Source organism: Meleagris gallopavo, chromosome 14, assembly GCF_905368555.1.
Source record: "Meleagris gallopavo chromosome 14, MGAL_WU_HG_1.1, whole genome shotgun sequence".
NCBI lineage: Eukaryota > Metazoa > Chordata > Aves > Galliformes > Phasianidae > Meleagris > Meleagris gallopavo.
The window spans coordinates 16,296,819-16,309,312 of record NC_139417.1 but is presented as its reverse complement, the minus strand read 5'-3'; the positions used below and the strand labels follow the sequence as shown (position 1 = coordinate 16,309,312).

General features: G+C 53.1%; 1 protein-coding gene across 1 annotated transcript in view; it reads left to right on the top strand.

Annotated features, from left to right (window-relative positions):
- The first annotated feature begins 9,634 nt into the window (after nt 1-9,634).
- Nucleotides 9,635-12,494, top strand: part of RYBP (RING1 and YY1 binding protein) — a 34,026-nt gene continuing 31,166 nt past the window's right edge. The window contains exons 1-3 of the mRNA XM_085235781.1: nt 9,635-9,653; nt 9,757-9,808; nt 10,650-10,775. Of these exons, the coding sequence (XP_085091907.1) occupies nt 9,777-9,808; nt 10,650-10,775 (158 nt within the window). The 5' untranslated portion in view covers nt 9,635-9,653; nt 9,757-9,776. The remainder of the gene's footprint in view (nt 9,654-9,756; nt 9,809-10,649; nt 10,776-12,494) is intronic.

Genomic DNA, 12,494 nt, shown 5'->3' with positions numbered 1-12,494 from the left:
TCGAGATGCCGTTTAAAATCCCGTGCACACGCTATTGCCATTCACCAAAAGGTATTTTGACAGGGCTCTGTGATGCACTAATTAGAAACAGTCACTTAAAATCCACATCTGAAACACATTGCGGGATTGAGGTTCAAGGAGTGCAGGTTTGCTACAGACACCAGATTCCTAAAGAACAATTTCCCACACCTAAATAATGATGTTTTCCATCATGTTACATCCATTAGCTGAAGCTTGGCAGTTGCATCCATCATAATATGCTATTTCAGGGAAATAAATGAGTGTATTTTTCTCTCTGAGAACCAAGGCACAAATATCCAGCTGCTGAAATATTGAGCAGGTTTATAGAGACAGACCCAGCACAGCTTCTGGCTCTGGTGCCTTCGCTCAGACACGGACAGATGGAACAGACCAGTTTGCTCTCTTTACCCCAGGTAAGGATTTCCGAGGATGTACCACAGGATATCTGGAGATCCCAACTATCCACATGGCAAATCCAAAGGAAGGTTTGAACGTCAGCTATGGAGCAATCTCTGCTGAGAGCAGCGCATTGCTGAGCCCCAGGGCCGCAGGGTGGGATGGGAGCAGCGTGGGGCTGATGTGGGGCGGCTGCAGGGGAATGATGCTCCAGGCAGCACTGCTCCCATTGATTGCCAAAGCAATAAAATGGGCCTTTAGCGAAGCATTGCAAAGTTGCATAAAGCACATTTGATGGATTACACCTATCACAACTTTTAGTGCGAGAAACAGGTACAATTAGCAGGCTGCGTGCAGGATCTTCTCTGCAATTTTTTCCTTGACATCATCAGTAATTACCTGCAATAAACACGCCGCTGCTGAGGGCAGCTTGTCAATCACATGGCAGCGCACACCCGGAGTACCATAAATCCTCCACCATAAACTGCTGCCAGAGAGAGCGCTGCCAGAAGGTGCCCTCTGCCCCTGGGGCACCGCAGGGCTGTGTGCTGAGCACCCGTCCCGCTGCCACCCCTCAGTGCCTCCTGCCAGCCTGGCAGCGCTCCGCCGGAGCGATCCGGGGTTATTAAGCAAATGTGATTAATGAATTAAAGGACCTCTGGCACGCTGGAGTGAGGCTCACCGGGCGCCGGGAGGATTCACCGCCAGCACTGCAGGAGCCGTGCTGGGTTTCTGCGGTAATGTGATTAACGCTGAGCCCATTCCCGAGCATCTCTGAGTTCGGCCCCTGCCTGGATGAAGCCCTGTGCCCATCGCTTCTCTTGGGAGGGATGCAGAAAAGGACGTGCTGTCGCAGATGTGTGCTGAGCCCAGGCTGCAGCCGCTGCCTCCTGACAGATTGCAATCAGCTGCGGGCAGATGGCGAGAGATGGGGATCTGCTGGGGCTGCAAACTGCTCCACTCCGGGAGCGGCTGTGCTGCCTGCAGGCAGGGAACCTTCCTTGCCCACGGGGTACAGAGATGGAAGCACAGGAATTCAAGCTGCTTCAGGTTGTTGCTAGGCTGGTTACCCCATTCTGGGTAACTTCTGTGGCAATATGCTGTTGTAGTAATTCCCTGCAAGTAACTTTGTTCTGCAGGCTGGGATAGTTCCGTGCTCAGTGTGCTCCCCTACAGTCTGGTTTTGGCTCTTCATCGCTGAGTGATGGTGAGGAGCTGAGCTGTGCCGAGGGGCTCCCGGGGAAGGGATTCATCTCAGCCAGACCTTTAAAATCGTGTTGCCACACCAATTCCCCACACTTAGAGAACCTGACTGCAGTGTGAAAATTGATATTTATGCTAAGGAGTGTGAATGTGCCGCTCCCCAGCTCAATGTTCTCTGGCCCAAACTCCAAGGTGGCAGTGAGAAGCACTGCTGGATTTCCAGTTATTTGGTGGTGTAAGCAAGTGTCCAATGTTTTGCTGTCCAAATTAAGCTTAAGGAAGGAGGCTGGATGATGAGGGAGGATGCTGGAGAGGACTTCCCAAAACCCCATGCAAGTCTGCCCAGCATGCAGGAGTTCTGAGCACAGAAGGATGCAGCAGCTGGATCTTCTTACAGCAATCTGAGCACCCACCCCAGGGAGCAGAGCCAGAGCGGTGACACACAAGGGCAGAGCGTCAGTCAGAAGGGACAAATGGAATGCAAAAAACCAACAGAAACTCCCAAAGTGGGTCAAGTTCCTCAATGCATCCAACAATAGCCGTGGGACAGGACGGGCAGGGTTGGTGACTGTGTGCTGCAGCCCGGGCCGAGCTCCAGCTCTGTGAGGGCGATGCTTGGACCTGAACCATGACCTCTCCAGCCCGGCTTCACGCCTGAGCAAGGAGGGCTCGGCTATTAAACTGCAGCCATGCCTTGTGCTCGCCTTTGGGTATTTCGGGCTGCTGGGTCTCTGGGGCAGGATGCTCTAATGCTGCTTTTATACCACGTCTACCGCAACAAGGGCTCCTTAATTGGCTTGTGGTTCCCACCAGCACTGCAGGCACCGAGCGAGCAGTGGAGCAAAACGCGGCAGGAACACACACAGCTGCTGTGTGCTCCCCTGAACCACAAACTGGGCAGAACCCAGGAGAACCCAGCCCCAGGACATAGGGTCCCACACAGCCCTGCACTGCCGCAGCACAGGGGCATAAAATTGCAGTGACGTTTTGTTCTTTTTGCTCTCTTTACAAGAAGTACTCCCTCCGCCCCCCTCCTGCTTTAATCACCTTTAAACAATCCTGGAGGAACAAGATGAGGGTAAATAGATGTGGGAACCAAGGGAACGGTTAAAGAAATCAATACAAATCACAGCATAACTTTGCCCTGGTATCTTCCTTATCACCTCTGAGGCTCTACCTGCCTTTGTCTAACAACAATCCTGGTTAATTACATAATTAATCTAATGATCTAATTAGGTGGAATAGCTAATAGCAGTTCCCCTGGCGAGGCCGCACCTTGCAGTGTGGCTGTAGCCCTACCCAGCCCTCTGCCAGCTGCCCACAACCCGGGTTGCTTTAACCACGCTCCCAGTCGGTTTCCCTCAGATGTGAGCAAGGCGGTCACTTGGAAGCAGAAAGGGAAACTCTCAGTGAAAGATTTCTGTACAATCCAAAAGAAAGGAGCAGCTGTCTGCTAAGCCAGCAGGCAGACACGGCCCTGAGAGCACTGCTGTGCACCCAAAGCTCTGCGTGTCCCACCTTGTGCACGAGGGCAAGGAAAGCCATTGGCACCTGAGCACCGCAGGAGCTCTGCCAGCCCAGGGATGTTTCTGGGCAGTGCCATTGCCACCAGCTGGGGTTTTGTTTGTTTGTTTTTGTCTTTATGTTTGTGTGTGTATATACACATACATATGTATGAAAAACACAAAATATCTCCTCAGGTAGTTTGATTTTTAGTTTTATACATATATATATATATACACACACACACGTTCTTTTAATTGGTTGGAACAAAGTTGTCTCAGCATTCTCATCTGGAAACCCCCATCCTGAGCTGTTTATTACAACATTGTGAAAACTTACATTTAGTTGAAACTTGGCAAATGCTTTTTGGCTCGAAGCAAGTTTTCTTTTGAAAGAGTTTGCCATGAAGTGTTCAAGGTTTTTTTTTTCCCTCCTTTCTGTTTTCCTTTTTGGAGAGCAGCTCCTCTCAGACCCGGGTGCAGGAGCTGCTCTGCTCAGTGTGTGAGCCATGAGTCGGTCACACGGCTGCAGCTCCTCATGCTTCTTTTCTGGCATGTGTGGAGGAGATGGGAGGAAGAGGTTCAGCTGTACTCGAGAAGAAAAGAGAGTCTTGTTTTGTTCTTCAGTGAGCCCTGCGGAGCTGTGCTCACACCAGATGCTTGTATCTTTATGCCAGCTGCATGAGTGCAGCACCATGAGTTTCCCTTTGCAGAGCCAAGGCTGAGTTACTGTACCTGTAAGGAAATGGAGCAGGAGATGGGCCTGGTGCTGCTCTGTCACCCGGCTGTGTGCTCAGTAATGACGTCCCTGGCAGGGTCTGGTGTTGTGTTGTGGCTCCATGCAGTAAATGCGGTTACCGTGCTGTGATGTGTGCTGTGGCCTCAGAACAGATGGCACGGTCTGTGCTTTGCTTTATACCCTTGTGTTTTTCTTATTTCTCAGGTGGGAAGGACCCAATGTTTCCATGAGGACATGCAGACGGATGACTATGTTCTATGCTAACCCAGACACACAAGGCTCGTATGAGCTCACTGACCGCAGGAGGAAGGCTGGGACGTGGTTCTGCTGGAGAAGATGCCTCCTGCACAAAGATTCCTTTTTGGCAAAAGATCTGCAGTGCCTGAGGGCCGGGCAGGACTCAGTGCGGGCTGTGCAGAATGGGTCCTGCCTCCCAAAATGCCTGAGCTCTGCTGTGGGAGCCAGCAGGGTGCAGTCCCACAGCGAGCTGCAGAGCCAGGAGCTCCCAGACACTGAAGGGTGCAGCCAGGGCTGGAAGGATCCAGATTTCCCATGTGAGCATGCATCTCCCAGCTTAGTCCTGAGAGCTGAGGACATTTCCTGATAACCACCTTGCCCATGGTTCTTTGCCAGCCTTGCCTCCATCCAAGGGGTTCCCAGTGCCCAGCGTGGGATGGCTGGCAACCACTGACTGTCACAAAAATTAGAAAAAATGGCATCAGAGCTTTTGATTCCATTTTTGCAGCAGGTTTTCTATTTTTTGCACTCCCATGGAGTTTCCACAACAGAACTGTACCTGCCTGTGAAGATACCCATCTATTATCACCATTCTGTATCACAGATCTGACAATCTCACTGCAATATTTAAGATAGCCTTGTTGTTGGACAAATAAGGATTTGGATCTGTCTATAGTGGGGTTTTTCAGCCTCTTCCACGATGCAGAAGTTATTTAAGTTACTGATTTCCAAAGTTGACTTGTTATTTTCTCCCATTCTTTCCTGTTTTATCATTTATTTATTTATCATTTTATTAAATGTGATTTTTTGGACACTATGCTTGCAGGTATCATTGCTATACAGATGCTGCACAGACGTATTCCCTGTTTCCCACTGCCTGCGTCCCAGCAGCGCAGTGTCCTCCCCTGCCTCAAGCCTCAGTGCTCTGCATGCTGCGTGGGGCTGGAATATCAAGGTGCTTTTTCTTGGCTGCCAGCATCTAGCACAAAGGGGGGAGGCAGATTTGGCGATGATGCTTGTTTCTATGGATAATAATCAATAAGACCCATTAGGCAGACAACTACATACATCACTAAACTTTGACCTCTGCTCTCCAGAGCAGTCCCAAGATGCCTATTCATATGCTGGTGACATCCAGATTGTGCTGTTGCAAAAGCCTCTTTGCTTGGGAAGGGATTACAGATTTAAATTGCGCAGCCTTCGCTATCAGTGGAGTGCAGTGTGCAGGATGCTGAGCTGTGCCTCTGCTTTTTGTTGCCTTTCTTTTCTCTCGGCAGAGTTTTGTGTTTAACGCTGTTGCACACTCAGCTTTGTGTGCCTCTCTACCTTTCTGGGCTGCTTTCTGCTCCTGCCTTCTGGCATTTCAAGGGTTTGCAGTCTGGGGGATTCTTGGCACTGACTTGTGCTTGCACATTGCTCCTCATCTTTCAGATCCTTTTTCTCCTGAGTCGCTCTTCTGCAGGCTGTTTCTGATAGAAAGTTTTTGGCTTGCTGTTTGAAGTCCCTGATAGTCAGCATTTGATCACTTGCTAATTCAGTTCTAAAACTATTTCCCAAAGAACCCATGAAAGACCATCTATAAATAGATTATATATATTAAAGGAGAACTTTTAAAAGACCCTTACTTTGCTGAACAGAGGAAGTTTTAAGTTTTCTGGGATGGCAAAGAACACACACCAAATTTAGAAGCAAGTCAGAAATCCCTGGGTATTTGAGAAATCCACTTCTAGAGTTCTCCTCCCCTTTATCCTCCCCTTCCAGGGGAGATCTGCTAGGAAGCAGCCAGAGGAGCTCAGATGGTGCTGGGGGTGAGCAGGGAGATGTGTGTGTTCTGTGGGATGCTGACCTTAGGGCTGAGCCCAGGGGGGCACAGGGCAGGGGGAACCATGGTGGCCACTCCACTGTGCAACTCCCTCTGCAGGCTCTCGAGGTCCATCCTGACACCTCCTGCTTCGCTCCTCCCATCGTAAGGCTGTTCCCTCTGAAGGTTAGAAGCAGATGTCGGATTTCCAGACCACATGGCCAGCATAGCTCGGCTGTGCTCTTCCTTCTTGTCTGTTAGCTCTTTTATTGCTCTGACATGCCGTATCCTTCTCCCATTCCCTGGTGCGCTTTCAGAGCACAGCCATACCCCTGTCAGCCTTTGTTTCCCCAGGCTGTGCAAGTCATTCTCACAGAGACTTCTGTTAAATAGGCTTTCTGCCCCTGTGATCCTAGAAGATCTCCTTTGTGCGTATTCCAGCCCAAATGCATTCTGTCTTCAACTGGAGAATTGTCTGGAGAACATGGAGAATGGCAGTTCCAATAAGATCTTGCCTATGCCTTGTGCAATGCCACTTGCCGATTCTCTGTCTCTGCTGGAATTTTGGACCCCTCTGCTTGACATTTGTCTTTCCAGAAGCTAGATCACACTCAGGGCAGATGAATCATAGAATTATCAAGGTTGGAAGAGACCTCTAAGATCCCTGAGTCCAACCCCAAGCCATTCCCACAGTGCTCACTGACCATGCCCCTCAGTGCCACATCTCCTCAGCTCTGGAACACAGTGACACCACCACCTCCCTGGGCAGCTGTGCTGCTGCCTGACTGCTCCTACTGAGAATTAATTTCTCCCAATATCCTACCCGAACCTCTTGTGGTGCAACATGAGGTAATTGCCTCCCATCCATGAATAGCTGAGATAAGTCTTTGCCTCCTGTGTGCCAAACCAAGGAGAAGTCAGAAAGTTTTATTATCGGCACCCAACTGCCTACATTGGCTAATGCTGCATTTCACCTCATTTCACTTTATCTCAAAGTTATTCTTTGCTTCAGATGCGACATCTGCTTCACATCTTTGAGTTGTTATACAACCCCTCATTTTCCTAATAGGGTCACTACTGAAAAGATAAGTCATGCTCATCCCAAGGCAGTTTTTTTGGAGGAGCTCTGCCAAGGACCTTCCTCCAGCCTGGCTGAGCTCCTCACTTCATCCCCTGCCTGTGCTCTCAGCTCAGCTAAAAATACACCGACTGACAGCTATCAGTGTCCTTACTAAAGTCTGGAAAATGCATACTGCACAGGAACTCTTCCTTATCTCTTGTTTCTCCCTCACAATTATCAGCAAAGTCTCTCTGTGTCTCTTTATTAACCCAACAAACTTGTTAGCTCGGTACGCTGTGCAGCAGCGTGCATAAATCTCAGCGCTGCACCAGGGCTATCCATTAGCGAGTTCTGTGTTTACACAATTCCTCACACAACGCTTTCCCCAAAAGCTTATGGACTCAGCCCGGGCCACATTTTTAAGGATCCTGTCAAGCGCTAAGTGAGATTTCCAAGAGCAGTTTCCTCCTGCCTGCTTGCTGGCAGCAGCAACTGAGAGCCGGTGGCAGCTGAACCTTGCTGGAAGCAGCACGGGGTGCGGCCAGTTGGCCACCGTGCTTCTGGCCACTGCCTGCTCTCTGCTTGGCTGTTCTGGCTGTTTGTGGCGAAGACTTCCAGCGTACAGAGCCTGCTTCCTTTGCCAAGGATGCTCTTGTGGCAAACCTTGCCCTGCTTTGTGTGAAGTCCATCGGCTCTCCCATAGCCTTTTTCTTCTACCCCTCAATGTCTTCTCAGCTTAGAAACCAATGCTTCACTCCTCAGCAGGATGTGTTAGATGCTGCAAAGTGAATGGCTGCCACTAATAGGCTCTGTGCAGATGGCTCCCAGTGTCTACCCTCAATTGCTAACTTCTCTTTCCACCCACTTCCACTAAAAGGTGCTAATCATGTGGTGAGACGCAGCCTTCCTGCCCTGGAAAGCAGCAGCGTCGCTTCTGGTGCTCCCAGCGCTCAGAAACTCATAGAAACCCCTATGTACCGAGCCCCATTCCTGGGGAACACATTCCCCATTAAATCCACAGAGAAGTCATTTACAAGTGGTTAGAGTTTGGGCTGCTGAGAAGAGCAGTCACTTCCGAGAAGTTACGCAGCTCTGATGCAAAATTACAAAAATGCATCTTTACTACAGCAGCTAACGGGGCCTAAGAGCTTGAGTTAATATTTATATTTGGCATTGAACCCTACACACAAATACTGACTTTGGCCGTGCGCGTAGCGTCCCGCTTTCTTTTTTCATATCCATTTCTACCAGTGGTCCAGGTGCGTGGAAATACCCCCGTGCTCTCAGCACAAGGTTCAGGAGATGGTGCCAGGCTGCGGGGCTGCCAGAGGGTGCACCTCTGCTCAGGGGGAGGTGTGTGCAGCAGTTAGGACCAGCCCTGTTTCCTGAGCTGCAGCAGGAAGCGGGAGTAGAGACGGTCCTCCAGCACTTGTGATGGCTTTCAGAAAAGCGGCTGAGCGCTGTCGGTACCACAGAGAAAGTGCCATTTTGTTGTGCCACTTTGTCTAACACAGAGGGATGGCAAATGGCTGTGGCTGCAAACAGAGTTGGGCTGCTCCCAAGTCAAAGTTTCAGCACTTTCTGCCTACGTGTGCTCTCCTTTGCTGATGCTGTCCCCAAACATGTTGCTGTTGTCCGTAACAGCGCCGTGGTGGAAGTCTTGGCAGCGATCACACAAAGGCCGCCGTGCCCCACACACACCACCGGCGCCTGTTCCCACACACGTCCCCGCAGCAAACATTGATGCTATCGTCTAAAAGAGCAAAGATGTTTGGAAAACAGCAGATGCAACGGGAAAATGACACTTCCTACTTGTGATAATTACACAACCTTAGCTCTGCCCTCGGAGAATGTCTGCTTCTTGCTGTACTGCTCAAGAACTGGCAGGGAGACATGCAGCCCTTATGTAAGGAGGGGGACTCCGTGGGCACTGGGGTGGGATGAAACCTGCTGCTCGTGGAGGAGTGCGGGCCGACCACCACAGCAGGCCGGGGGCTCGGAGCTGCTTCGGGCAGCGCCGCTCATTGACACCACAGGAGTTTTGCTTCAGCTGGAGCGCGTGTATGGGTCGGTACCGGATCCATGAGGATGTCACTGACGGATTACGGACGCGCTGTCAGAAGACTTTAACTCAGAGCCGTCTCTGCGCAGAGCTGTCGGCTCGACCCGAGGAGAAAAGCCAACTCGCGAGGGCACTTCGTGAAGCGCTCGCGAAGCAGCGGGGCTCCCCCCGCGCTCGGAGCGGGCACCGCAGCTCCTCCGCCCGACCGCCGCCGCCGCCCCCCGCAGCTCCGCGAGGCGAGCAGGGCCTCCGGGGCCGCCCCTCCCGCAGGAGCCCCGCGAGGGGGAAGGGAAGGGGTCGCCTCCGCCCGCAAGAAACCCATCCCTCCTCCCGCGAAGCGCTTCGACGGGGCGGCGGACGGAGAGCGCCGGGGGGCTCCGGCGGGCCAGGGCCGGGCCGCGGGGCCGGGAGGGCGGGGGGAACCCGTCGGGGCGGCCGCGGCGCGGGGGGCGCTCCCCGCTCAGGGCCGGCGGCGGGGCCGCCACCATTGGCCGCGGCGCGGCGGAGAGCTCCGCCCGCCGGAGCGGCGCGGGGAGGAGGAGGAGGCGGAGGAGGAGGGAGGGCGCCGGGCTGCGCTGCGCTGCTAGTCTGGAGCGGAGCCTGGCAGCGGCAGGAGCGGCGGCGGCGCGGGGGTGAGCGGCAGCCGGAGCCCGCCGGCCGGAGGCAGCCCCGTCCCCCTCTCTTCCCCCCTCCCCTCCGCCTGCCCTCCTCCCTCGCGGCTTTCTTTGTGCGCAGGGCAGGGGCGGCCCCGATCCATGGTCATGGGCGACAAGAAGAGCCCGACCAGGTGAGCTGGGGGGCGCGGGGGCGGGCGGGGAGCGGCGCCTAAGATGGAGGGAGCGCGGGGAGGGAGGAAGGGAGGGAGCCCAGCCCGGCGCCGCCGTGTGCGGGGATGGCGGCTGTAGGCCCCGCGCTGCGGGCGCGTGGGGCGGGGGGAGCGGCGGCGGAGGGGCGCCCTAAGATGGAGGGAGGGAGTGCGGGAGGGGCGGCCCGGCCTCGCCTCGGCGCCAGGTGCGGGACTCGGGCGGGAGGCGGCTAAGATGGAGGGAGCGCGGAGCGGGGGGAGGAGGAGGAGGAGAAGAAGGAGGAGAAGAAGTGTGTGCGGCTCTCCCCGCCGGTGCCGGGCTGATCTGGTGTGAGAGCAGCAGCCATGGCGGCTCGGCTCGCACACGCACTCCCGCCCCGCACACTCACTTCTCCCAGACAAAGGGAGATTTAACAAGGTGGAGGCGGCGGGCGGGCGCCGAACACGCCTCCCGGCCTTCCAACTCTCCGCCACGCCGCCCCTCCGAAAAAGGAGGGCGAGGGGGAGACGGCCCCCGCTCGCCGCTGCCCCCGCCCCGGGGCTCGGGGCGGCCCTCCCGGCGGGGCCGGGGCAGCGCGGGGCGGCCATCCCGGGGAGCGGAGCGGAGCCGCGGCTCCGGGTTCGGGCCGCGCTGGGGAGCGGCGGGGCGAGCGGAGAAAGCGCTGGGTTTTCAGGGCTCTGTAATATGGTTTCTAATGTGTGTGTTTTCTTTCTCTCCTCCTCCTCTCTCTCTCTCCTCCTCCCGCTGCTTTTCTCCTCCTCCCCAAACGCACGCATACACACACGCACACACACACACAACGCTTCTCCCTCCCTCCTCCAGGCCGAAGAGGCAAGCCAAACCTGCGGCCGATGAAGGCTTTTGGGATTGTAGCGTGTGCACCTTCAGGAACAGCGCTGAAGCCTTCAAATGCAGCATCTGCGATGTCCGGAAAGGCACCTCGACCAGGTATGCCGCACCTCTCCGGATGTGTTTCATCGCACGGAGCAGTTGGTTTTGCTGTTCCCTGATCCCGTTTGTGTGCAATCCCCCCACCATGTGCTCCAGCTGTCCCCATTTGAAATAGTGTGGTTTTTAAAAATTCTCTTTCAAGCACTTAATTAGCCCCAGGAAGCATGTTCCGTGGCTGTGGCAGCGACCTGAATCTTTTTGTTCTCTGCTTTTCTGTTGCTGTTTTGAGAAAGAGCTCTTAAAACTCTGCAGACAGCCATGAGCGCTCAGATGGTGTTACAGAGCAGATGGCTTTTGGGGAAGATGTACCTGTGCATTGTGTTGGAGTGACAGTAACCAGGAGTTGAGGAGGGCAGCAGCTGGGACTGGAGATGTCACCACCAGAGCACAGCTCCCATCCTGAGGTGTTGATCTCTGCCTGTTGTCGCCTGGAAGGGATTGGCTCTTGTGGGGATGGAGTTTGTTTCGGAGCGCATGAGCTGTCAGCTCTCTGACTGCCTTCTGCTCAGTAACTTTGTGCGGTTGTGAAGCTGACATGGAGTGGTTAATTTAATTCCCAAACCCCCCAGATTGTACTCTTCCAGTTAGTGGTTCAGAAAGTTTGTTCCAGAAGGACCAGTTGGTGCTAAAACAGCCACGTGGTGCTCTTCTTCTGCTTTGTTATACAGCGTTGTCTCCTGATTTCCTGAATGTGCATGTTCCATATTTGGTTCACGTTACTGCTCTCTGTATCAAGGCAGTGGTCTGTTAGATGTGCCCTGTGGGAAGCATCGTCCCTTTCCTTCTTAGGATGAAGCAGTGTGGTGTGGTGCTACCACAGGCAGGCTGTTCTTGTGAGTTGGGTGTCTTGATGGGATCAACAAAGAAACTCACGGTGTTGTTGGTTGTTGTTTGCCTGTGCTTTAAGCAGTGGGAGGTGCCAGTGTTTTTAACAGGGAGCGTGCTTTTGGGCCATTGAAGCTCTCTAAGTTACAGTCATAGGATGTGGTATTCACTGTGCACTGATTGCAGGTAGCCCTACTTTTTACAAAAATACGCTGAGATGCCGAACTTAAAAGTTGCTTCATGTCGTTGAACGCAGTCCAGCTCTCGGGACAGCAGCACTCTGTACGTGCATAGATCTGATTCTTCTCTAGCTTTGTTCAATCTTGTTTTGTCATGCAGCTGAACCTTCAAAGCATGCTTGAGTGCTGTGGGTTTCTCTTCTCTTGGCTTTACCTTGATGCAGGTAAAACACGTTGGTTCTGCAGCTTCTGGTACAAACTGTGCTGCTCCAGCACAGCGCCGAGCCCTGCAGTCACCGAGAGCACTCACAGCATAACGTGGAGCATGTGCAGAGTGTTTGTAGGAGGGGAGTCCTAATGAGATGTAGGAGCCCACATGGAGCGTGGCTGGTATCATACCGGACCGTTTTCATTTGGCCACCATACTGACGCTCGTTTGGAGAGCAGAAGCTTTATTTTTTTTCTCCTTTTTAAATGAGAAATTTCAAAAGGTTTGTTGAGATAGTAAGAAGGTTTTGTCTTCTAAAGGGCTCTTCAGAGGGAAAGCAATTCATGGTTCACGTTAACAACTACAGCCTTGCTTGCAGATGTGATCCACGGGTCTGCAATGCTGTGTCTGTTTAGCTTTTTTTATAGACACTTATGAATGGCTTCTAATTTTAATTCATTTAATTCATCAGCTTTCTATTCATTTTTGCCACTTTCTAAATTG